At 37.3% G+C, this 26,826-nt stretch overlaps 1 protein-coding gene across 2 annotated transcripts; it reads right to left on the minus strand.

Moving 5' to 3' along the window:
- Window positions 1-8,527: 8,527 nt before the first annotated feature.
- chrna6 (cholinergic receptor, nicotinic, alpha 6) lies at window positions 8,528-26,323 on the minus strand. 2 transcript variants are annotated; one of them, XM_026947719.3, is made up of 6 exons: window positions 26,138-26,323; window positions 19,033-19,172; window positions 16,240-16,284; window positions 12,324-12,433; window positions 11,170-12,193; window positions 8,528-10,732 (listed from the first exon to the last, which is right to left on the minus strand). In XM_026947719.3, the coding sequence occupies exons 1-6, from the start codon at window positions 26,196-26,198 to the stop codon at window positions 10,607-10,609; spliced, it is 1,506 nt and encodes a 501-aa protein (XP_026803520.2). In that variant the 5' UTR covers window positions 26,199-26,323; the 3' UTR covers window positions 8,528-10,606. The 2 variants fall into 2 exon arrangements, with proteins under 2 accessions (XP_026803520.2, XP_034156865.2); XM_034300974.2 differs by lacking the exons at window positions 19,033-19,172; window positions 26,138-26,323 and adding an exon at window positions 16,922-19,005.
- Window positions 26,324-26,826: the final 503 nt, after the last annotated feature.

Here is a 26,826-nt window from a genome sequence, read left to right on the forward strand (position 1 = left end):
GAAGCAAGCATTAGCATTAGTCTGCTATAAATAAACCAGTCTGTTTATTCAGTGCCGAAAACTGAAGAGTATTTTGTTAAGTTTGGTAAGTTTACATGTAAAGTACGAGAAGTATCATCTGGTTACACATAAGCTAGCTCAATGCTTAACGTCTGCATGTAAACACAAATCATAAAGGGGGGCTTAGGAATCACCTGATTTATTAATACGGTCTGATGAATACAAATTTTTAAGGTTTCCGGAAAGGTTATGTTGATATAAGCATGATAAAGCTAAAGTAAATGTGAAATTAGGTTTCTTTAGTGACAAACGTTAGGAACACAAGCTTCTTCATGAGTACATCTTCAGACCTTTATGAATTATTGAGCAACACTGTGGCTTCTTCCTTGTTACTTCCAGTCGGCTACATTGAGAAAGGCGCACACGCACACACACACACACACACACACACACAGTCCATGTTTTTTAAAAGACCCTTCTTGTTCACCAAAATATGAGCGTCTTTGACTGAATCGAGAACGATGTGTCACGTCATTGGTGTGGACGCACGTGTGTACATCAGAGCTGTCTGTAGTTACTGAACCAGCACTTTTTCTTGGTGGTTTTAAAGAAGGTCATGTGTGAAAATATTTCTCCTACAGCAGACAGTATAAATGTGAAGCAAGTGTGGTATTGTCTATAGAGTTCTTTTCCAGTTCAAAAGACGTCTATGTAAATGCATAGATAAGAACATAAACTGCAAATCCTTAAGTAAGATACTTACCTTAAAGAACTCTAACAAAGGTACATGATTCATTCATTCATCTTTAGTATGTTCTTTATCCTGGTCAGGATTGGAGGATCCGGAATTAATCCTGGGAACACTGGGCAGGAGACAGGAATACAATTTTACAGAAATCTCATATCCTTCCTTGGGTATTTTACTGTGTGTTTGTGTGTGTGTTTAGAGTGCATGCAGACTTTTACCATGTACTTCAACATCTTGTCATGTGAAGCGGTTTGACCCGTTCTTGAACTTTGCATCTAAACACACACTTGAGATGATGTGAAATTGACAAAAGCTCAAACTGTGCTGTCTCTCTGAGTTCCGGTTCAAGTCAGAAAGAGAGAGAGAGAGAGAGAGAGAGAGAGAGAGAGAGAGTGAGTGAGGAGGAGATGCATTAAAAGATAAAGCGCGTTACATTATTCATAAATGCATTTCCACAGCTGAAGCATATCTACACACACACACACACACACACTCACACACACACACACACACACACACACTGACATTTCCTTAGACTAAATTCAGACAGGTTTAAAAAAATATTTGAATATAGACAGACAGTTTGTCTGTAGTGGTAAAGCCGGAGACATCTATATAGACAGAGAGAAAAGGCATGAGAGAGACAGATAGATATCTAGAAAGATAGAGAAAGGGAGAGAGAGAGAGAGAGAGAGACAGACAGACAGCTAGATAGATAGCTAGATAGATAGAGAGAAAGAGAGAGAGAGATGCCTCACTGCTCATTTAATTGACCTTCTGTCCCGCTAGAATCCTAAAAGGCTTTTCAGCATCGACTTGCCTCACATCACTCCTAAAGAAATGTCTTTACACACACACACACACACACACACACACACACAAAACTCAAGAAGGTCTTTTCATTGCGTAATAATAAACCCTGGTACTAATACTAGAGCTGTCAAATTTTAAAATGTAAAATTTCTGATTCTATTTATTTTTTTAAATAAAATGTTTAATATTTAAACTTATTAACCCATTATTATATTAATTATATTAACGATCCTGTAATTTAATAATGAAGCAAACACAGTGAACATGAACAGCATTACATTGTGTGCCTTTATCACATAAACAACAGAAGGTTAAAACTGTGTTAAAATCATAATTTTATCCAAAAAAAAAAAAAACTTTAAGGTTTGAGATTACATTAAATTAAACAGATAAACGTTAAATTTTTAATTTCTTTACCCACAGAAAGGTTTATTAAGTGCTGATATTTAGCAGATCAGCCAAGTGAAGTGCCTGTTGGAAATGAGCTAATTTCACGTATCCTGGTATCACTTTTTAGATAGTTTTTAAAATTTAAAATTAGATAGTTTTGGGAAATGTTGTATGCTAAGACACAAATTAGCTTTAGCTGAAAGTTTCAAATCTGGCAAATAGCAATACATGTATACAAACTAGCTAATGACCTACCATTACAATAACCAGGCTACCCAGGAATTAGCATTACAGTAACACATAGACTAGTAATATAGTGCACAAGCGCTAACCCAAAAGCTAGTATTATAGTAGTAGGTTCATCCATGAACTAGCATTGGTTAACCTACAAACTAGCATCATAGTAAAAAGTTAACTCACCAACTAGCATTATAGTAAACAGGTTAACCCACAAACTAGCATTATAATAAGTAAGCTTGCCAATTATCTTATTAGCTTTATAGAAAAACAGACAAACCCTCAAACCAGCATTATGGTAAATAGTTTATCCCAGGAATTAGCAGTACAGTGAATGGGCTAACCCAGGAGTTAGCTTTATAGTAGACAGGCTCAGACATGAACTAGCATTAGATTAAACAGGCTAAAGTAACACATAAACCAATAATATCAAATTAAATATCAAATAATATCAGATAATATCATTAGGTTATATAACTAGGTTTCTCCATAAACTAGCACTACAGTAAATGGGCTAACACATGAACTAGCATTATAGTAAACAGACTTACCAGGTACTAGCATTAAATATATATACTAGCACTATAGTAAACAAGCTAAGATGCAAATTAGCATTATAGTAAACAAGCTAAGATGCAAGTTAGCACTATAGTAAACAAGCTAAGATGCAAATTAGCATTATAGTAAACAAGCTAAGATGCAAATTAGCATTATAGTAAACAAGCTAAGATGCAAATTAGCATTATAGTAAACAAGCCAAGATGTAAATTAGTGTTAGGTGAAATATCGAAATATTAAGAAGATTTGACAGTATTCAAACTGTGAAATTCACTCTGACATCTGACAGCCATAACTAGTCACTCACACACACTCTCACTCTCACACACACACACACACACACACACACAGATCCCACCTAAGCCCTAATTGAAGAAATAAAGACATTTCAGATCATTTTAAAATCACTTCATACCCACTCATCCCCCATCCTCTGAGCCAGACTTGCACTTTATTATTCATAAATGTGTCATAAACATTTCGCCTGAACACAAATGCGCTTCTATTCAGGGACGGCCGTGGTGCTCATCATGGCTCCAGCTGTGCGCCGTGCTGCGTTATTACTCAGATGTACTGGGGAGGATTGTGTTTATGGAAAAGATTAGAATAATCATTAAGCTCCGAGTGCAAGACATGTTTGTAATGTTGGTTACTGTGGTATGTATTAATGTTCCAGAGGGCATAAAGCTCAATAAATACATTTAGAGTGCACATAGCTCCTGTTATTTACAGCAGGGGAATATTTACAGGGTTAATTCTGGCATAAAACTAGAACTTAAGATGTTATTTGTCAGGTTATGTAGCTTTATGTCATGCAGTGTTTCATCTCTCAAACCTATAGCAGTGTTTTTTTTTTATTTTGTGTCATTGTCCTTTGTGCATCGATCAGTGTTCTGTTACTACAATACTCAGCAAATACCCAGCAACACTAGCATACTGAGGTGTGAGAAATACTAATAAGTGAAAGCTTATATATGATAAAAGTTTTTTCACTGTTTGAAAATAGCAGTTAGCATCTGTGTCAAAGCACATTAATACACTGAAAGGGAAAAATTATGTGTAGCGAGCGATCTGAGCTAGCTAACAAAAACATACTAAAGGAAACTGTTGTTGCGTTGAAAGTGTCATCTTTATAATGTTTACGTTAAAATTTCATCTAAAGCGTCAACTCTTGTGGTATTTTTTTATAGCTCAGAAGTTGGAAAGCTGTTGACGTTGACGTTTCTCAGTTTAGCGGAAGCGTAACCGCTTTATCAGGGATGCGGTGAATCCGGGAACATTGTGCGTGAGGTGAGGTGGGAATACATACTGGATGGGATGCTGGTCTATCTCAACACACACATTCAAACACTCATTCAATCCTAGAGTGGAGATAGAGTAAACAATCCACCTACAGGCATTGGAGGAAACCAGAGAACACGGAGGGTGAAAAAAAGCAGTTGAGGATCGAACCAGCTTTGAGGAGGTAACGCTACCCATGGCATTAAAGCTAACGCTAACGCTACCAAAGATGTATACTCATGTATGCAGGAAGATGGCAGTGTGTCCATAGCAATGTACAGGAAATTTTGGTTTATGGAGAAATTTTGCTTTACACAACTGGGAAGCTCAATGAAATCAAAGCTAAAATTTTATAAAAATGTGTATAAATATCAGCAAGGAGTGAAGGTGAGGGTTGTTTACTATAGCGTAAAGTTATATAATATCACATAAACATCTGCTTACAAATGTTATCTATGCATATCTATCTATCTATCTATCTAGATTACGTATATATTCTATTTTCTAGTACATTATAACTTTAATGTGTTATGATTTTACATTCACAGTGCAGTTTTCAGCTCAGGTGTGAGGGAGACATCCCAGATTGTTACACCCAGATGTGTGTGTGTATGTGTGTGTGTGTGTGTGTGTGTGTGTGTGTGTGTGTGGGTAGGTCGGTGGGTGAACAGACACACAGAACTGTCAGAAATATGGGAGCCCATGAGGATGGGGATGCTGTTGCTGTGAAAAAAATCTTTGGTTCCATATATAGAAACCACACACACACACACACACACACACACAGAGAAAGAAAATGAGACAGCAACACACACACACACACAAACACACACACACACACAGAGCAAGAGAGATAGAGAGAGACAGAGAGACAGAGAGAAAGTGAGAGACAGAGAGAAAGTGAGAGACAGAGAGAGAGAGACAGAGAGAGAAAGAGACATGTTGTGTGTTGTCCTGTTCAAAAGGCCATTAAGTCAATGAGTCTCTGATCCGATTAGCGGTGGGTTAAAAAGGGGCACATATTCATGCATGAACACACACACACACACACACACACACACACAAAGATTAAAGGCATCCTATCCCTAACACCTCACTGAAAAACTAATTATAGAGACCATGGTGAGGTTTAATACAGCATTATATTAAACTGGCTAAATGACAAACTAGCATTAGAGCATGAAGTAGCTTTAGAGCAATTGTTTATCCCAGGAACTAGCATTAACCCAGGAATGAGCTTTATAGTAATTAAACGGACTAACACATAAAACAGCAAGTACCTGCATTAAATATAAACAGGCTAGACCAGATACTAGCAAATTAGCATTAGTCAAACCTCACAAGCTGTATATACAGATACTGCATATTAACATTAGTACACACAAGATAACACAAACTTTCTTAATCTCTGTTGGAAAATTAATGTAAACACACTAACCTATACACTAGCACTGCAACAAAATGCAAATTTTATAGTTATTTAATTTCACATTTCAAAAGTAAACAGATTAATCCTACCCTGCTGAAAAAAAACCCATAGAATCCCTCATAGAAATTTGTAATGGTTTTAATGGTTATAATGGGAGTTGTATTGGTTTTAATGGAAGCTGTAATGGTCTCTGTGGGTCTCTACAGGCAATTTGGTGCCTTTTATTGGTGGCATTTTATATCTAGTGGATACCATTAAGGACCAATAATGGTTTTAATGGTTGACTGATGGTTTGTAATGGTATTTGTGGTGGAAACTATTAGAATTTCTGTGATGGTTTATATTGTTTTTTTTTCCAGCAGGGATAAACTAGTATCAAAGTAAACAAACCCACAAACTAGCATTATAGCACTCAGGCTTGTAACAGGCATTCCAATATACATGCTAACCAACAAACTAGCATCACTATAATGAGTCTAAGACACACACACACACACACACACACAAAACCATTAGAAATTAGCATTATAGTAAATAGTTTAGTTAACTAGCATTAGAGCAAACATGTTTGCTCTAGCATTATAGGTCAGTAATTAGCATTTGCTGTATAAGCTAACAAATACACTAGCATACAACTAAGTTAACCCAGAAAAAAGCATTACAGTAAACGAGGTAACTTAGAAACTAGCATTACTGTAAACATACCTGTGATAGTAAACAGATACTAGTAGTGAACAGGTTAGCAAAACAAACTAACATTTTAGTTAACTGGTTAACTCAAGTTTTAGCATTACACAACAGCTGTTGCTGTTGATTTAGCACAAAATTTTGTTGCACATCAAGCTAAATTAGCACTCAGAATGGTGGTAGCAGGTGTGTGTGTGTGTGTGTATGTGTGTGTGTATGTGTGTGTGTGTGTGTGTGTGTATGTGTGTGTGATGCCCCTGAGACACAACCCTCTCATTTCACATCTTTCAACCTACTTATGCACTGCTCCCAATATTTATTCCTGTACGCTCATTTACATAAAATGGTTTTGGCTAATCGGAGCATCGGATTATAAAATTCATTTCTTCACAAGCTCTCTGATCGTGTTGTTTTGGTTTTCATCCATAACGAAGAATTAATTAGGGAGCTGGCGAGCTTACGGCTCTTCACGACTCAAACATTTCCATCTGCAGGAAGATGCATGTAACGTGCCATCAGGCCAAACGTGGACTGACCATGAGTGGGAGTTGATCAGTATAGCATATGTGGTATTTGTGTGTGTGTGTGTGTGTGTGTGTGTTTGTTTGTTTGTTTGTGTGTGTGAGGTCCATCTGCTTCAGCTAATTCAACATTCAAGCTTCACAGCTTCAACACTCATCTACATGGTATGCAATTTTAATAAGTGTGTTAAGTGTAAGTAATGAGTAAAAATTTTTAACTTTTTTTTTTAAAGATGTAAAGATTTTTTCTTCATATGTGGATTTAATATACAATATTAGCTCAATAATTAGTAATTAACCCAAGATATTAGTGTAATTAACCCTATAATTTTTCTTCTACATTGATATAACATTCAGTATTAGTTAAATTATTACTTTAATTACATTAGTTTAATTAACCAAAAATGATCGCTCATGATCGCAAAGTCGTAAAAATTCATTAAAAAAGGTCTAAGTACAGCGTTATCGGTTAGCTTTTCATACCACACAATTTGTATAGATTGAGATTTTGAGATTTAATAGAATTTATTTTGCTTATTTTAAAACTAAACTTCAGTTCCAATTCATTTTAGCTAAATGAAATAAAACGTACATAGATGATGTAGGTCTGAAAGAGTTTATTGTTGTTGATAGTAAGGGCTGGGTGATATGATGATATAATATCAATATCGTGATAAAATATGTCTGAGATATCGCAGTTATCATCATATCTTTTTAGAAAAATATTTAATGTTTGTTTTTTTTTTTTAGTAATTTAATAATGATGAAAAGCAGCTGTTGTGAATGTTGAAATTTTGAACTTAATGTTGTAAGTTGTAAAATTTTCCAGTGTTCAGTATTTAAATTTTTTTTTTACAAGATGTAATTTTTTTAATATAAAAAAATGTGTTTTTGCTGACATTAATTAAAGTATCACTGGACTTTATGTACTATTGTACAACTATTGTACTGTACTCTACTGTATCATATATATATATATATATATATATATATATATATATATATATATATATATATATATATATATGATTGTCTGCTGTCTTTGTGTCTGTGTGAGTGTCTGTGTGAGTGAGATGTTACTATAGAAGTAATAACGTATTAGAACCAGCGATATTAACCTATTGTTCATGTTACAACCAGAGCTACCTGTGCTGTTATACGAAAATAATGGACACCTTCTGACCAATCAGGTTCAAGCACTCAACTGCATTGTTGTATAAATGTTAAATAAACGTCACCTTAGAAAACTTCACCATATGAATGATTACAGATTTTTCATTGTTATATAAAAAGCGTTTGATCCGCAGCCAAGAACTACTGTCAGAGCTGCTGTTATAGAAAAGTAATTAACACCTTCTGACCAATCAGATTTGAGAATTCAACAGCAACATGGTGTGGTGTAAATAGTAATATTTACATCAGCACTTCTATGTTCTCTGAACATGATGTCATAAACTCAAACAAGGCAAGTTACGAATAGCTAACAGCGGATGGTTGTAATTTCTTACGACTTTGCATGAGCTTGTGGTGGAATGTTACCATTTAAAACACATTTATTTCATAATACTCATACATGTGATTAGCCATGTTTGCATGACAGGAAGAAATTCGCACAAGCTCCAACTCACTCCATGATGTGAAGAAAAGTAATGTTTACACGAATACTAATCCACATTGCAGGAAAGTCAACCAGAAGTGGAGTTGCATTTACATTTGCCTTAAGAAATACTTATGATAATGCGCGTTTAACATCAAACGCTTTTCTAACGTGACTAAAGCCAGAAAAACATCACTGCAGGCAGCCAGAGATTAACATGAAAAATTTCCCAAATCAGTAAAAGCACACCCCAACAGTGACAGCACTTCATTCAGTATTCATTTAATTCAAGGACATCAGTGAAGAAAAACTGATTTACAAACATACAAACAGCTGCAAACAAGAGAATTGTGCTTTTGTAAATGCTGAGAAAGGGATTATGGATGTCTCAGAGACTGAGATGGGAAAAAAGTGTCCAGGAAATCATGCAGTGTTTTTAAAGGGATTTGCATTTTTATGTGCAAAGTGGACAGTTTTTATGTTAAACATCCTGCTCAAGTCCTTAGATGAAGAAATCATGATACACAATGAAAAGACAGATAAAAGTGATGCTACCAAACCGATGTGGCAAATACAGGATTCTCGAGCACTTTTTATTTACACATCCTCCACATTTTAGGCAAATATCATCCAATACAGTGTCACAATTTCAAATTTATAAGAACTACAATATAAGAGGAGGAGCTTGTAGTTACGACTTTGTTAGTAAGAGGTTTGACAAATTTCGTACCAATCTAGTCATAAGAATTCCTATGCATGTTGTATGAAATGTGATTATTAATCAACAACCACCAGCTAGACAAGACTTTCCACTAATCAGTATCTACTTTTCTTAGGGCGTTTTCACACCTTCTGTAACCAGGATCGATTCTGGGTTTGTTTGGGGGCAGGGCTCATGATTGCACTTGCACAAATCCATATGTCGGTTTTGTACATGCAAGTTTGCAAAAATGGTGGGTAGTAGGTTCAACTGTTGGCTGTTTTTTTAATTATTTTCCTTTGGTACCAATATGCCTGTGAAGAACAGCACTTTTGGGATGCATGGCATGTCATCGTGCAGGGATCATTATCAGACCATTATGAAACTCGAAACAGGAAGTAAGTTGAACCAATCATGTTTCTCAACATGCAGCACTGAGAATGGACGGCTTCCACATGTGATTCAGACCAAACCACTGTTTGGTTGAAGCGAACCATAGACCAACATTAAAGGACCAGGAATTGGATCATGAGTGTGAAAACGACCTTCATTTTCCTGAGTAGAGATTAGCAGGTCGTTTGAATAGGATGAAGGTTTGACTGGTGCGTACCAATGATTTTGGTTTGATCTGTCAAGCTGTTGGAATCTATAAGGGGAAAATCCTTTGACATTTTCTTAAAACTTTGACAATTCTTAAAACTAAAGACTTTCCTGAAATAAAATAGAGTATGTTTCTCTTTTGCAAAGAGAACAGCATTTTAAAATCTGCTTCTTGGAAAAATTCACATTTAAAATGGAAAAATTCACATTTAAAGATTTCATTCACTGACATTTTGAATTGAGTTTATTTAATTGATTAAACGTATTTTTGTTTTGCCCCATTATATACACTATATGGCTAAAGTATGTGGACCCTTGACCATCACACCTATATCCTTGTTAGACTTCCCATTCCAAAACCATGGATATTAATATGGAGTTGGCCCCCTCTTCGCAGCTATAACAGCCTCCACTCTTCTGCGAAGGCTTTCTACAAGATTTTGCAGTGAGTCTGTGGGAATTTTGCCCATTCAGTCAAAAGAGCATGGCTTGTAGCAAAGGTGGCATCCTATGAGAGTGCCACGTTTAAAGTGAATGAGCTTTTCAGTATGTCCCATTCTACTGCCAATGTCTGTCTATGGCCCAATACTTTTGGAAATACAGTGTAGCTTCCCAACAACTTGATCAAAGCGTGACATTTGTGGTGTGAAGAACGTCTTTACCTCTGTGTTTGTTAAGCTGGCTCCTTATACAACATGACCTTTGCAGGCAGATGCTGAGATAAGGGAAGGTAACGTAAATAGAAACATTTCCATGTTGGTCTGGTTAAATATATTTATAGAAATGTCAATGTTTAAAAAAAAACGCTTTTTTGTCACATCCGATTTGGTTGCCTAGACCACCACACACCTTAGCCGTACTATAACATACAAGTAAGTAAAACTGTCAAAACTGTAAAACTGTGAGAATATAAACACTGTTTCTTGTTCACTCTTTCTTCATTTCTTCTCGGTGATTGTATTTGGAAACTCGTGTCAGTGATTCGGGTGATTAGTCTAGCGATTGCCGTGACTGACTGGTCGGGAACGTGTGATCCAGTCAGTTATCATGCGAGGAAACCGATGAGAGGCTGGAAGAAGAGTCCCATTGTTCCAAGCACACACACCAGCACGAACACCCACAGGAAGATTCGGTCAATTACCATGGCAACGTACTTCCAATCATCCTCCACCTAGAAAGAAAGAAGAAAAGGATAGGAAAGAGGTAGTTAACAAATCATAATTATTATTACAGGCAACACTAGCAATGGTAATGTCAGTGAGTGACACATCCCTGAGCAACTGCATCACAACAAAGAGAAGGAGAGAATGTGGGATAAAGAAGTATGTAGAATTTCCATATCAAACACTCCTTCACAGAGTGACATAAATGCCATATTTATAGACGGAAAACTAATCTGTATGCGTTGATTTATTCAAATGAGGATATTAGCTGTGTGAGACATCACGGTGAAGTGATATGTTTGGATGGGTTTATCCACTGCTGTGAAAAGAATGATGTGAAAGAAAGAAAGAAAGAAAGAGGGATGACAGAAAAAATGGAGGTAAAAAGAGAAGGAAAGAAAAGTGGAGTGGATAAAAAAAAGTGTGTGTGTGTGTGTGTGTGCACCTCTTTAGCCTTGTTGCGGCTCCTCATGTTCTCGGCGATGTACTTGACGCTCTCGATGGCCTGCTTAATTTCGGGGGACACCACTGAAAACGCCACCACCGTGTTAACGGCACTCAGCTGCCGACTCGGTTTCCCACAATCCCCTTCGGGAGGCTCTTTCATCGGATGGCGTGGACATGGCCCTTTCTTCACGTCCCCCTCCCTTGCTTTCCCCTCGCCAAACTCCAAACAGTTGCTGCAACTGTTCTTCCTTTTCTTCCCTTCTCCTTCCCCAGATGATCCCTCAGGCAAACTTGTTTTTCCAGAGGATTCTGACTGGTCCATGGGACGTCTCATCAGCATAATTCTGGGCAGGGCCCGCAGGAATACAGCTCGCACCCAGGAGGGCATGGCGTGCGTGGTGGGAGTGCGGTAGTGCACGTTGAGCACAAAGACAGTAATGACGATGGAGAGCGTGACAAAGATCATGGTGAAGAGCAGGTACTCACCGATCAGGGGGATGACGAGAGAAGTGGAGGGGATAGTCTCGGTGATGACCAGGAGGAAGACGGTGAGGGAGAGGAGGACGGAAATGCAGAGCGTCACTTTCTCGCCACAATCCGATGGAAGATAAAAGACGAGAACGGTCAGGAAAGAGATAAGGAGGCACGGGATGATGAGGTTGATGGTGTAGAACAGAGGCAGGCGACGGATATAGAAGCTGTACGTAATGTCCGTGTAGATCTCCTCACAGCAGTTGTACTTGATGTCGTGCTTGTAGCCTGGTGCATCAATGATCTCCCACTCGCCACTCTCCCAGAAGTCCTTGACGTTGACCCTGGAGCCAATCAGCACCAGGTCAATCTTGGCTTTGTCGTACGTCCATGAACCAAACTTCATCGAGCAGTTCTGGTAGTCAAAGGGGAAGTAGGTGATGTCCATTGGGCAGGAGGACTTGAAGATGGCTGGAGGGACCCAGGTGATCGTGCCATCGTACTTCAGCAGAGCTTTGGTCTTGTCTTCCACCAAGAAATCACCTACAGCACTGGGGCAATGAGGTGGTTAATGACGGTCTACATATAATTTGAGAGATTGCAGTACCCCCATTTTCTCTCACTCATTCTTTTGTAAACAAAAAATCTACAACTCGGTTATATTTGCCTGAAGATGCTTACTTGTTGTACAGCACAATGTCAGGCCTCCATATCTTATTGGATGGAACCCTGATGTACTCAATTCCGTCAAATTCTGCTGGAGACCATTTCAGTTTGTAGTCGTTCCATATCTACAACGCATAAATTAGTTAAACATAATTAATTGACTGTAAATAGTACAGGCGTATTCTGACACCAAAATGGGGAGGAAACATCATCAATAGTTTGCAAATTCGAATCTCTGTCTTGGTGGGAGGGATGATATTACTCTCTCCCCTGTCAATCAGAGTAACACTGGCCAATCATGGGTATATGTGAACTCATGTATGCAGAAGAGGGCAGATAGCCCTTTGTTATGAGTGTGTTATGCTGCCCTCTGACGTAGCATGAGCAACAGTTTGAAAAGATTGGGTGGCTGGCTTCAGGTGTCTTAGAGGAAGCACACAACTTCATACTTTCTGGTTGGTAGCTGTTGTGTGGATAGCTTGTGCTAGCTAGTAGGAGTTAGCCTGTAAGAGGGATTTGGCTAATAACCAAATTGGGAGAAAATGGAGTTAAAAAAAAAGAATATTGGCATTTTTAGGTTGCAGATTTCTTAAACCGATATCCCCTACGAATTTATGTAAAGATCCCTGTATAGAAGATTTACTTGCAATACTTCACTAGTTGTCGGTGAGTCAGTGAAAGCCACTTGTAAGAGGTTCTATTGGCTGCAGATCAAAGCAATTTGGCGTGGGAGATTCAGTGTTAGAGAGATTCCTTTCAAACTGTGGGGCAATTAGGCCTCCACCAAAAGGGTGACAAATAACAACTGTGAGATTTTTTCTCCGAATTTTTTCATTTGCCCATTTCTCAGCCACTAGTTCTCTCCTATCATGATAGCTACCAACTGGTGAGGGGTGAAGAATGGCACGTGCTTCCTCTAAGATAAATGAAGCCACCACATCTCATACTACTGCTCATGCTCTGCCACAGCGTTAGCTGAATACACTAGGATACATGACCTCACAGGTGCTCATGATTGGTAAGTGTCACTCAGATTGACAGGGGATGAGTTAGCACCATCTTGGACTCCTGGCCACAGGAGTGGGTTCGTCAGGATTCGAGTTCGCAGTCTCCCAACAATAACACTTTTCTTTTGTGTCACTCATCCTGGCTATTAAACACCTAACAGTATCTTCAATATATATAACATTGTTAATGTGGACATTTCAGAATCATCTTGGACAAGTACATCTCAATCATTCATATTATATATATATATATATATATATATATATATATATATATATATATATATATATATATCCCTGAGTTAGACACAGTCACTCATCGGGTTATGAATTATTTATGTATAAAGACATGCAGTGTGTCTTTGCATGACAGTCACTCAGCATGAACAGGATGTGAATCATTGCCACAACATGACTGACACTAACACTGTGTCCACACGTGGTACATCAAAAACATGTTCATGATACAACAGGAGAAATGCTGTAGCTATTCCTCAATAGTAGGGATGTGAAGAAAAAACAAATTTGAATAAAATAAAAATCAGTTGAACAGCATTGATATATATAAGGTAAGATCAGATACAAATCGAAATTGTTGCCTATAGACTGGTATTATATAGGATATAGGTGGGATTAAGGAATGACATCATTCTTTTAAGATTTTTTTTAATAATTATGTCAGTGGATGGTCCTCACAAGGATATTAAGACAAACGTGTGTGTGTGTGCTGTATTACAGCTACTGTTCAGTCATAATACAAATCCTGCCATCAGGTGATATGCATGGTAATTGCACTGAACTGCTGCGCACACACATTCGCGCTCACTCTTAAACATGCACACACATTTTGTAACATGTGGGTGCACACTGATGAGGTTTCTGGAAACATTAGCTGAATAGCTAACTAGTATTGTGGATGTAAGTGAATGTAACTTGAAAAAGGTTGATTATTTCAGGAGTTCTTAAAACAATCTTGTTTAGGCATAAATAAAGACCAGCTTTAATAAAGAGTAAAGCAGTTTACATAATAATAAAATTAGATCACCATTTTTCCCAAAAAAATAAAAAACCTTGGCATATGTTGGATGGGATGGCTCTATACTCACAGGATAAATGATAAACGGCACACTCTACCCTGTGCTTTAACCAAACAGTAACCGCAGCCCTGCCCACTTGTTTTCTAATGGTTCACAAATCTGAGGTTCATAATTCCATATATGTCAAAATTCACCTAAATAAAGTTGGCAAGGAATTAAAGTAGCTGCTCCTAGAAACAAATGTATCTTTCATGTCCCATGTCCTTTCCCCTTCAGTGAATATACTTTTCCTCCAGATTTTTTTATGTTTAGTCTCCCATATTGCCGTATCAACGAGTCAAAAATCATAAAGGCTACAACTAAACCATAGATGTTCACCTCTGCACACAGTTTGTATTTAAAAAAAAATTCTACCTATAACTTGAAAAATTCTACCTATAACTATTTGGCTTGATAAGCATTCATGCTCTAACATATGCACATCTCCTACAAGTCAAACACGGCCTAATTTATGGAAACCCTGAACCACTTTACACTATGTTAACTCATTATGCCAACTTAGTAACTCATTATTTCAAAATATTTTATCATAATTTATCATCATTTTCACTTAATGTCTCATTACTTTGACTTAATAACTTGCTCATTCATACAATTATCTAGTCATGTGGCAGCAGCACAATGTATAAAATCATGCAGACACACGTAAGGAGCTTCGGTTAATGTTCACATCAAAAGGGTTGGTTTGAGTATTTCGTGTTTCTAGAGTTTTCATAGAATGGTAAGCAGGACATCCGGTAAGCATAAGAGGCAGACAAGCCTTGTTGATGAGACAGATCAGAAGAGAATGACCAGACTTGTTCGAGCTAACAAAAACGCTATGATAACTCAAATAATCAATCTTTACATCCGTGGTGAACAGAAAAGCATCTCAGAATGCACAGCACATCAAACCCTGAGAAGGATGGCCTGGCTTTTTTCCTATCTTTAACTGTACTGCATTGGTGCTTGAAGAGTTAAAGAGTTATTTTTTTTAGCAGGATGGGGAAAAATATATCTATTATTAACAGCTAAATGGATTTCCTCTAGCAAGGCTGAATAACAGTTGAGTTCATAAGTTCATGAGGTATATATACAGGGAATCTTAAAGCACTTGCCTTTCCTCTCTAACTCTCACATACACAAAACACTTCAGAGTGTCTACTATACCTTTTCTCTCGCTCACACACAAACAAAAACACCTGCTGTCTCTATGTACAAATATATAAATATCTTATTTTACAGCTTGGTGGGAAAAAGAAGTGCATCAGAATTTACTTTTATAGAATGAAATGCTGAATTTGTGTTACAATCGAACTGTAATATAATCCACTCAGCTACACTCCATCTGACTGTACACAGGGTCAAACGAGACAAAACTGAATGTCATTCATTCACATTGCTTTTCTCCAAATGTTATTATAGTTTGATCTTAATCACATTTCATCTAATATAAAAAGAAGTACATTAGACCAGTGACTTACCTGACAACTCCACAAACACACACACAATTTCCTGTCCTCACTGTATTGATTGAATGTGTATAAAAAGTGACTTACTTGCATAACACACACTGATGTGGACAAAATCGGTAGCACCGGCACCCAAAACAAGCAGATTGTGTCTGGGTCTTAGGTTTTGACTGGAAAAAATGCACTTTCTCTTGTTCATCTTCCAGAGAAAAATCCCAGGTGCATATTGGATTTTGTAAACATTTTTTAATTGTACATAATATTGTAAATTCAAAGGTCTGGGTAAGCAAATTTCAAGTAGACTACCTTATAAATTTCATATTCCTGCACTTTAAACACACATATGCATAAACACCATACTGTATAGATCACTTACATGTCGTAACCACAGGTTGGTCTCCATTATCTGATTGACTTCATCCTAGAGAAAAAGAGAAAGAGAGGAAAAACCAGAGACAGAGAGAACAAAATGCAGTATCTAATACAGAAAAATACTATAAATCCCCTTTTTATGGTAGACTATTAAACCGTTGAGTCTAACAGGCTTTGCTTAATTATTTATTATTAAAAAAAAAAAAAAAACTCTGAAGTAAAAACTCTTCCAAAACTTCTTCCATAATTAAATGTCTCTGGTGCAATACTAATCGTAAATTTCCCTCAATGCTTGCTTGCTAATAAACTAGCTAAACAGCCACCCTATGAATTATCTAGTGTGCTAACTAGCAGGCTAGCTAGATAAGTTAAAAAAATAAGTTTGGTGTCATGCTGAAATGGAGAAGTAAGCTACATAAAACAGGACCTTTATCATTTTTCATTGAAAAAACTCTCTAAAATTAAAACTCCTTCCATAATTGGATATCTCCATTCCAATACTGCCTGCTCTCCTTGAGCTTCCCTCAAAATCTGCTTGCTAATAAGCTAGCTATCCACCCAGCTTACTGAGGATTAGCATGCTAACTAGCAGGCTTGTTAGATTAGCTGTTGTGTAGAAATGGAGGAGTGAGCTAAATAAAACAAATTCAGCAAAATACAAAAGGAAACATGTCAAAGGAAAATACCTTCTGACTAAATTCTCAGGTGAGTTCATCTAATAAATTTTGTTTGTAAAGTAACAGAACATTTCTTAAAATGGCAAAAGCTAGGCTAAAAGCAAAGTGAGGGCTAGTGACCATTATGAGAATGCAGGCTAGAGGTCTGTTCAAGAAAGTAAGCTTGTGGCAATGGATAGATAACTGTGGAGAGGATAATTTAATCTGCAGCTCTAAGCACAGTGTCTGCTGGACATCCTGGGAGCTGAGAGTGGAAATTTCAGCCCTATTGCACTCTCTGACCTGCTGGTGATGGAAAATGTTCTTTCAAAATAAAAAAAAAAGTGGTGCAGGAATTTTCCTGGAAGCGAACAGTAATTGGACAGGGCTCTATATATCATCTGATAGGAACTGGAACGTGCTGATTTTCTGGTAAGTTCTCTATCTGGAAAATTTAAGATCATATACCCAACATAAGAAAAGATGTTAATAAGAAACCTTCATGCTATCATGTTTTTATAACTGAATTTGCTGATTGTGGACCATAGGAAGATATTTTGAGGAAAAGTTAAACAATTTTTGTCTTTTCAGTATTTTGAGTCATTTGAGTCAGTTCAATTAAATGATTCACTGATTTGTTCAGTTACTTGAAATCACTGATTCAAACACTGATGCGCTGAACAAGACGAGCACATCTCCACAGAAACATTTAGTTTTTTAAACAAGTTTGGCTTAGGCATGAACCACTGTGTGATATGTTTTGTAGAAAGTGTTTAAGGAGTTTGTAATGAGTGTTTAGAGGTTTTGACAATAGTAGATATAACTACCAGCTGAGTTTTGGTTATAGAAAAGGCCAATGTGCACTAAATTGCCTAATCAAATCAGAAAAAGTATAACAGTGATAATTTCAAGACTTTCATTTTTAGGTCAGTCTCTCTACTGAATCTTAGTTCAGTAGAAAGATGAACTCTAGGCGTTAATGATACATAGTGTGGTTAAGGGTTTACAATTAATTGTGGTTCATAAACAAATTTTAAATCTCAATATTCTGAGGACAATTTTGATGGTGGTCACATCCAACCAACCAGATGTTGGATTGACCTGGGATTTGGTATGCTGCCTGTATGTGTGAATCTGTAAGTGAATTTATAATGATGACTGAAATACTTGAAAAACATGGCCACCATCAACAGGGTTACCACAGAACCATCGTCGCAAAACTTCAAAAGTATGCATTCTTAATTCTTTTATGTAACTTATGCAAGAACTGGTGACTGGGAGTGCTACGTGCAAATGGTGCTTGGATCCAGTCATTTCTAATGATGACTGGATTACTTCACTGAGCCATCGTCAAGAAAAAAGCACTGGATTCTTAAGTCTTCTATGTAACTTTGCAAAAACTGGTGACTGAGAGCGCTAATTGCAAAGGGTGCTGGGACCCCATAGATTGGCGCTTGTGGCTATATTACTGTTATATTAAATTTACTGATATTGGCCAAATGATTAAAATATTATTTTAAAAAATATTAAGAATGGTCTTAAATTAAGTCTGGAATTGTATCAACATGCAACAAAAGTTACAGTAGTTAGTAACTAGAAATATATTGTAATTAACTTCTTACCACAAACAGGAGCAATCCCCCATTATTTGGCCAAATGTATGAAGCTTGTTCCAAAAGTATGAAATATGAAAACCCAGATTTGGTTAATTATTATATATAACATTTATATTTTATTCTATAGGTCTGGTGTTTATAGATCTATAGATCTTCTATTTGATTCTTATCAACATCGGTCTGAAGCTGTCAACTCATCGGTGACTTTTGGTAGAAGTGAAATGGAATATTTAAGAATACTGGATTGATTTTTCTAATTTTTCAATTCTGGGAGTAAACAGAGCTCAAAATCTAGGTTGGGCTTGAAATTCAGCTTTAAAAATAACCAAGTTTGTATCCTGGAGAACTTTTCCTTGAAGAATTTCTTAATGATTGCACTATGTACAGGTTTCAGTGTCAAGAAAGTTGCAGCAAAAAAAAAAAAGGGGGAGCTGTCAAGAAGCCTAGAATAAATTTTTCCTGATATAAACAAGAAGCAGGTGTAATCGTGTACCTTTAAAATTGAGGACTTGACACAGCTCTTACCACTTTGACAAGCTGAGAGATGGAGACCTCGAACTCCACTGTCACTGGGTCTGACACGTTCTCCACCGGCCGGATAAACTGATTATACTTCCGGAAGAGGCGGTGGAACAGCCTGTCCTCTCCTTTAGACGACAGACACTCTACACACACACACACACACACACACAGCATTGTTAAAAGCAACAGGAAAGGACTATATTTATGCACAGCTCGATGACAGCCGGGTGTTCATGTACGACATCGATGGAAAACAAAAACAGACCATCAACATACTCACACAAACAAGCTAGATGTCATGCATTATCTTTAAATATGTCAAATACGTCCAGCTACTGATTACATCTCCACCCACGTACTGCTAACACCTCCCCAATCTGCCCACTCTCTCCCCTATCTTTATCAATTGTTAAAAAGTTGCAAGAATTGATTTTATTTAAATTTTTACTTGTACAAATAACCTGGAAAATATGTAGAACAAGATAAAACATGTTTGGAAAACTGTGTTACGTCAGTCAGCCCTTAACTCCACCCCCATTTCAATCTGAAATCGGTAAGCACCCAGCACAGCCAGATAATCCTGCTGTGAGTGCATTGTACTTTGAAAAATCATCAAGAACCACAGTAAAAACCTCCTTACAAAGAAATACAGGACTGTTTGTACCATTCTCAGAAATCATTATGAGATGATTTTTGTGTGTTTACAGTGTTGTAACTCAGCTTTCAGGCAGCTGAATGGCTGAATACGCTTGAAAGAGATTTCATCACAGTACTTGCTAATGCTAACTCTAGGGACCTTGGAGCTGTGAGGTGGCAACATAAGAAAAGATCAATTCCGGAAAAATAAGTCATTCTTTTTCACGTCTTAGTGAAGTGTGTGTCCGTGTGTGAGTATGAGAAGGCACATGCACTTTTTACACACACTCCACACACACACATTTTCAGACCTTTCTGATGCAGTTCTGAAAGGAATGTGTAGCTCATCATCAAACATGTGAGAATATCTCATTAACTTGTCACCAAAGCTCTTAGAACTAGTGATGTGTCACTTGTGAATGAGTTGACTCTTTGAGTCGGGTCTTGTAAATGGGAATACGTGAGCCATTTTTTTTCTTTTTTTTTTGTAGATGTAGGCAGTGCCATTACTCATTCATTCATATATTCATTTTCCTCCTAACTGCTTGCATGGAACCTTCTTTTCGACGATTGTGTGAATAATGAAGCGTGTGTTTGACTCTCTCAGCTGGGTGGATTATAGGTGGTGATCAGTTATGGGGATAAATAGAAAAAAAAATCAGCACAATGAAGAGGAGACACGACAGCACAATAATATTAATACAGGGATGCTTACAGTTTTTGTCAATGCACATGCGCAATGCTTAAAGCTAAAAATGTTATAAAATACAATACAAAGTAATATCATTTTGTTAATTAAGAATTCATGAAACAATTTCAGTCCAAGAAGAAGAATCACTGGGCAAAATATTGCACACGCTGTCCTATTTAGGGGGGAAAAAAGCAATGAACCATGTGGGAGTCAAAAGAGTCGACTCTTATTTCATTGACTCACTGAAAAGAGACGAACTTTTAAGACTTTAAACTTTTTTAAATGTGACGACTATATCCTTCTGCAAAACGCACATTGTGTCAGATGTGAATCTAGTGTTTGGGACAGAAAAATTTTTTCTTCATTCTTTAATTTTCCAGTCTCAATGCAAAAGACTCACATTCTGAACCTGCATCTACTGCTCACTTCCCCAGAGATCATCATGGTGAAGAAGCTTAATATGAGGATATGAGGTTCAGAACAGAACAGTGGCTTTGCCTCTGTGTGTTTGTGTGTGTGTGTGTGTGTGTGTGTGTGTTAATTTCCCTGTGTGTGTGTGTGTTAATTTAATTACCTAGGCTTGTTAAGTCTGCATTGGCTCTCTGGGTTAATAGGGTTAGTCAGGGATAAGGAGGCCTTTTGAATATTAATTATGAAAAGCTTTGATCCAATTAAAATGCATTCAAACAAATGAGGACAATGTGGTTTTAACATTTCAGAATTCCTCATCAATGTATTTTATTATAGCAACATATTGTTACACTCCTTCTGTAGATTCCACTAAACAATTACATCAACATACTCTCATCTCACAACTCGATGACTGTGGATACGAAGAGGAAACGAGGGCAAGCGTTGTTCATCAGTGTAATAATTACTGACGGGACAGACAGCAAGGATCTACATGACCGTTAAAATAATGGTTCTTCAGTTTTAAACCTTCTTGATTCAGGCAGGTGAATAAATACTTCTATCGTGTTCAATTAAAAATGGTGGATATGTCCCGAAATAACTTGTACACTTTCTCTGAACGGTTAGTGTGTGTGTGTGTGTTTGTGTGCGTTTGTGTGTGTCAGTGAAAGACAGATGTGATACAGTAAGTTCAACCCAGGGGCAGTTGATGAGGGCATGGTCAAAACCGTACGGAGTCTCATCTGCAGAGCACAATCTCATTCAGCAGTACTGAGAGTTAGGACAAAGAGAGAAAATGTGTGTTTGTGTGTGTGTGTTTGTGACTCAGAAACTCCCATTCCCCTTCCCTGTGTATCTTGGAGGAGATGTTAAGTGTGTTTCGTTGTTAGTGGAGAAGAGGCCATGAAGATAGAATCAGACAGGAGGCCTTTTCCTGTCACCTAGAGACTTTGTCCTGTAGAAACCCCTCTCTCTCTCTCTCACACACACACACACACACACACACACACACACACACACACACTCAAACACACATAGCTGTGTGGCACAAACACGTGTGTGTGAGTGTGGGTGCCTTTTCCAGAACATGCGTCACACTCAATGTTTTCTGAGACTGCTGTCACAGACTTGCTGTTGTCATCTTTGACATTTTTTTTTTGTGTGGGCGTGGCTAAATGTAAATCAGATGAGCTGTGAACACAGTCGGTCACTGGAATTTATCAGCATACACACATAAAAACAAAATGAATGGAAATCTGGTGGGAATTTAATTTGTTCAACACTCACTCACTTTCAGGAAACTATCCCAGGGCACAATCTCACACACACACACACACACACACACACACACACCAATCCACCTACTGGCCTGTTTTTTTCTGAGGCGGGAGGAAATCTGAAATCTGAGAACCCGGAGGAAACCCACTGACACTGAGAGAACCTGTGAACCTCCTCACAGTCAGGATATCTGACACTCCCTCACTATTTCAACTCCTCACTATGAGCTTGTCTTGTGCCATTATTTGTGTTAGCGTGTTATGTTAAATCCTTGTGTGTTAGCATCTACCCGAGTCTCTAATATGTGTTTAATTACATAAATAGTGCATTATATATCTTCACCTTCCAATGCAGCGTGAAGATTGTGGCCACACAAGTTGAAGAAAAAGTGTGTATATATTATTGTATATTATATAATTATTGTATAATATGTATAATATTATTATATATTACATTATACAAGAAAATATCAACCTGCATGTAGGAGGCTATCCTTCAGCACTTGACTGACCCTCTGACTCCATCACAATCCAATTTAAATTAGAGTGAAGAGAAAAAAGACAGAGAGAGAGAGAAATAGGCTTGAATAGGAAATTAAAAAATACAAGGGCGATAAAAGAGAATGTGAAGGCAGAAAGGGGTGATACAAAAAAAAAAACCCACAGAAGGCCAGTGGAGGAAAAAAAGTGAACAGAAAGAAGGTGGAGAAATATAAAATAAGAGGAGTGACTGTTCAAGGTGAAACGGTTTTCTTCGTTGACCTTTTTATTTGAAGCAGTAAATCTGAATGATTTGAAAGAATAATTTAAGTAATAAGAATAGTAAATAGTAAACTTCAGAAAACAGACTCACTTTAAATACAGCAAAATAAACAGTTAATAAAAAATAATTAAATATAGTTTAAAGATTTTTACTGATCGGAACAAATACGCTGAAAATCAAGACCTCTATCTGACTGTCTCTCTCTCTTTCTCTCTCTCTCTCTCTCTCTTTCTTGCACCATCTCTCTCTCTCGCTCTCTCTCTCTCTCTCTGCCTGTCTCTCTCTCTTACTCAGTGACTTCATGACAAATCCTACATTGGAGGGATGCTCAGACAGAGAATTACATACTGCTAGATTAAGTACACAGCCTCATACACCCACACACCCACACTCACACACACACACACACACACCCACACACACACAGAGCAGAGCCTCAGGCAAAGTGGCTATTCTAATACTCTGAGCAGACAGAACCATGAGATACTAAACGATTTCACCAAAACTACCCAGAGCACAGACAGTATGTGTGTGTGTGTCTGTGTATGTGTGTGTGTGTATGTGTATGTGCATACTGTATATTTAAATAGACGATTTATCCTCATCTTCTCCTATAATTCTATAATCCTATCTTCATCTTGGATTTGAGATCCATTTGCCCAAGAAGGAAAAAAATTGAGGCTGTGTCCCAAATATAACAGCAACATTCTGTATGTAAAACCAATGATGGAGAACTTCGTGGTACCCAAAAGCACTGACCTGCGACAGAACACTGAACAGCCTCCACGGAAAACAAAAACCAGCTCGTGTCCTTTGCCCTTTGACTTTCAGCTGAGATGTAGCAGCGCTATTGCTCAGGGCCCTGGCTATTTTAGAAAACAATTAATCCATAGCATCCTGTTTGGCTGCACTGTTTCTGTTGTGTTGTGATCGGAGAGTGAAGAAACGCATCTGGTGTGTAGTATAGTATAAACTAAGCTTCATCAACTGGTGGACCCTGATCTGGATGCGGAAGTGTTTAAGATGTTGCCTTCACAACAACAGCCTACCATTTAACATCCAAAATGTCCATCTTACAGTTTTGGCTCTTTATTTTGCACCTGACTTTTATAAAATTTCGATATAGGGTTAAACTGTACTGCATTAACACTTAGAGGGTGAAATTAAAAAATATTCATTAAGGTTAATAGAATGTGGAAGTAACTTCGAGTGTTTGTAATTAGCAACTACATTCGTTCATATTTTTTTACACTGTATGGACGCCAAATGAACTCTGTAATGAACCAAGTTCAAATCATTGTGAAACGGATACTTCTGGTTCGTTTGGTATTTGGGTTCACACTGCACATAATTACACGTACCAAAAAATGTCTGAAGAGTGTGTGGGGCTGAAAAAAAAAACGTCTTCATAAAACTCTTTGTCAGAGAAGACAAGCAAACCTTCTCCAAGAGACGATTCAGAGCTGAATCTCTGTCTCACTACACACTTGGAAGCGGACCGAGACCATCTCGCTCAGACTCTCTCAGACCAGCCATTTTGGTGTGTGTGTGCTGTGTTCTCAGGGGCAAAACACACCAGAGTCCGAGTCAAACGCACCACACGCTGTATATGTGAAAGCAATTTAAACCTGCAGTTCTTCATTCATGAATGAAGAATAAATTCAAATGCTGTGAACATATAAACACAAAACTCTACACTATAAAGATCAAGTAAACAAATAAAGATGTTAAATATCGTCACACTGGTCTACACTCAGGATTATGTACCTGTACTGTAAACTGTTTTCTAACACTGTAGGTCTCAATTCAACACTCATGAAGTCCACACCATGCGTTCATCACAAGCTTGGTAAAGTTGATTCAACACGGTGTGGGACAATTCTACAACGATGCTCCTAGATATTAAGGGTAAACCAAGCAAAACCCAGATTAGTTAAAATGTTTCATTTATTCCTCTTCAGTAAGCGTAGGGGTAATTTACTTTGCCACTCCACCTATTAATATGTCTTTGGGAGGCTGGAGGAAACTGGGGAACCTGGAGGAAACCCAAGATCGAACTGGGTACAAATTTGCTATTGAGTGAGATTTTTTTTGTCTAAAAAGTTACAAAACAAGGCAAAGGGGAAACAAAAGCTAGAAATAAACTCTCATCGACTCCGAAAGGCTGTCATTGGCAGAGTAATTATAATCTCCTAAAGGCTAATTACTCATTAACAAAGCAGCAAACTGAAGCGCACAACTATTATAGAACAGCGCGAGTTATTAAAATGTGTTATTAATGTGCTTCAGGACAGGTCGGCTTATTGTGCATGTAAAAGCAGGGAAATGGTGTTTATAATTTCATAGGCTTGACTCATTTTTTTTTTCCCAGGCAAAGAAAAGTAATATGAAATACTTAATAAATAATTTTTGTTTGTTTGCTATAGCATTAGCACATACTAACAACACGTTTGATTCAAATATGCAAAGGACAGTGGATTTAGATGTGAAGTAAATTATATCATTCTGCATAATTATTACAAGAGACGTACTTTAACCTCTTATTATTCATCTTATCCTGTAACTACATTCAGAAACACAGGTACCATACTGTACTTTTCCCTCATCACTGGGCTGATACCAAAAACCAACTACCAGTATGTATGATGTACCTGGGGAAATGGATGTGGTGTACATTTTAGAGTAGAGGTCCAATGATGGAGCTTAATCTAAAGGTTTTTCAGGTAAATGATAACAGCGTAAAGGTACAAAACATGTTCCCTTCATGGGACCAACCAAGCAACAAAGAATTTTTATTTCTGAGAGTATGCTAGTAAATACACGAACATTAATAAGGTGTGTGGTTTTGATAGTGAGGTTAGGAAGTGGACTAAAAAAAACATTTAATGGTTTTAAGTACTTTAAATTAAAAAAAGGGATTAAATGCTGATTTAATAAATAAATCATTAAAAAATGTCTGTTGTTATGTTGGACCTGTGCTCTTTACTAAGACATGGTCCTATAGGAGAATTGATTATTCTGAATTATTTTCGTTTACATTTCCTGGAAGAATATATTTTTCCCCTTAAATAAACCCAGAGAGAAATAAAAGCATTTTATTGTTTATTAAATAGCACCATAATATGCGACATCTCCAAACTTTTCAGTTCAAATTAGTTTCCAAAAACTAATTTCAGAAATCAAGTTTTAGCACAATTTTAGAACGTGGAAGAACCATGAATGGCTTTGCAGTCCTTTAAACGTGACTGTAGTGTGTAAAACCTCTCAGAAACATAAAAAAATAGACAAATGAACCTCAAAACAAAACCACAAAACCATTTGGAGTCTTACCGTGCGCCCTGAGCAGGAGGCAAAACAGGAGCAAAGCGTTTCTCCTGTCAGCAAGCATCATCCTTCTTTAACACTTAATCCTTTCAGCACTAAACTCCTGAACAACGCAACAGAAATCAAATCAAATCAAACATGAATGGAGAGGAATGGAGATACTCCGAGCTGAGCGCCGCGGTGTTCAGCGCACCGGATGCTGTCAGGAGAGCGACTTCAGATGATTCGATTCACCAACGAGTCGACTCTTGTGAACCGGTTCTTGTTTAAAGAGTCGTAGGAATCGACTAACAAGCAAGAATTATAACTTTGCTTGTTGTAGTTGTTGTTGCTGTGTATTTTTTTAATCATGCCTCATTTTTATTTTGTCGTAATTGATAAATCACAGCAAAGCGAAGAACTTTGTGCATTTTTGTCTACAAGCAATACATTTTTAAAAAATGTGCATGTTTTGTTGAGGCTACATGATTTTTTCTTTTAACAATAAATGTGCTTTATTTTGTGTTATCAAGAAATAATTTGCGTCTATGATAATGTAGCGTCATCTCATTGGATATATTGTGTACAGCTCATGTGTATTAAATTTGGTTTGGTTTTCTGTACCACTGCATACGCACAATACAGGTTTCCAAGTGGAAAACAAACTTCTGAACACTGTGGAAGCTTTTTTGGAGCAAGACATTGTACTTCCTAGA

Source organism: Pangasianodon hypophthalmus, chromosome 28, assembly GCF_027358585.1.
Source record: "Pangasianodon hypophthalmus isolate fPanHyp1 chromosome 28, fPanHyp1.pri, whole genome shotgun sequence".
In the NCBI taxonomy this organism is placed as follows: domain Eukaryota; kingdom Metazoa; phylum Chordata; class Actinopteri; order Siluriformes; family Pangasiidae; genus Pangasianodon; species Pangasianodon hypophthalmus.

What these genes read in the sequence shown, in the direction of transcription:
- chrna6 (XM_026947719.3), bottom strand. Translation starts at nt 26,198, where the DNA reads ATGATGCTTGCTGACAGGAGAAACGCTTTGCTCCTGTTTTGCCTCCTG. An exon ending in CCAACCTGTGGTTACGACAT is followed by an intron (nt 12,434 to 16,239) that starts GTAAGTGATCTA and finishes TATGCGTTGTAG; the next exon opens with ATATGGAACGACTACAAACT. An exon ending in GCCGCAACAAGGCTAAAGAG is followed by an intron (nt 10,733 to 11,169) that starts GTGCACACACAC and finishes CTTTCTTTCTAG; the next exon opens with GTGGAGGATGATTGGAAGTA.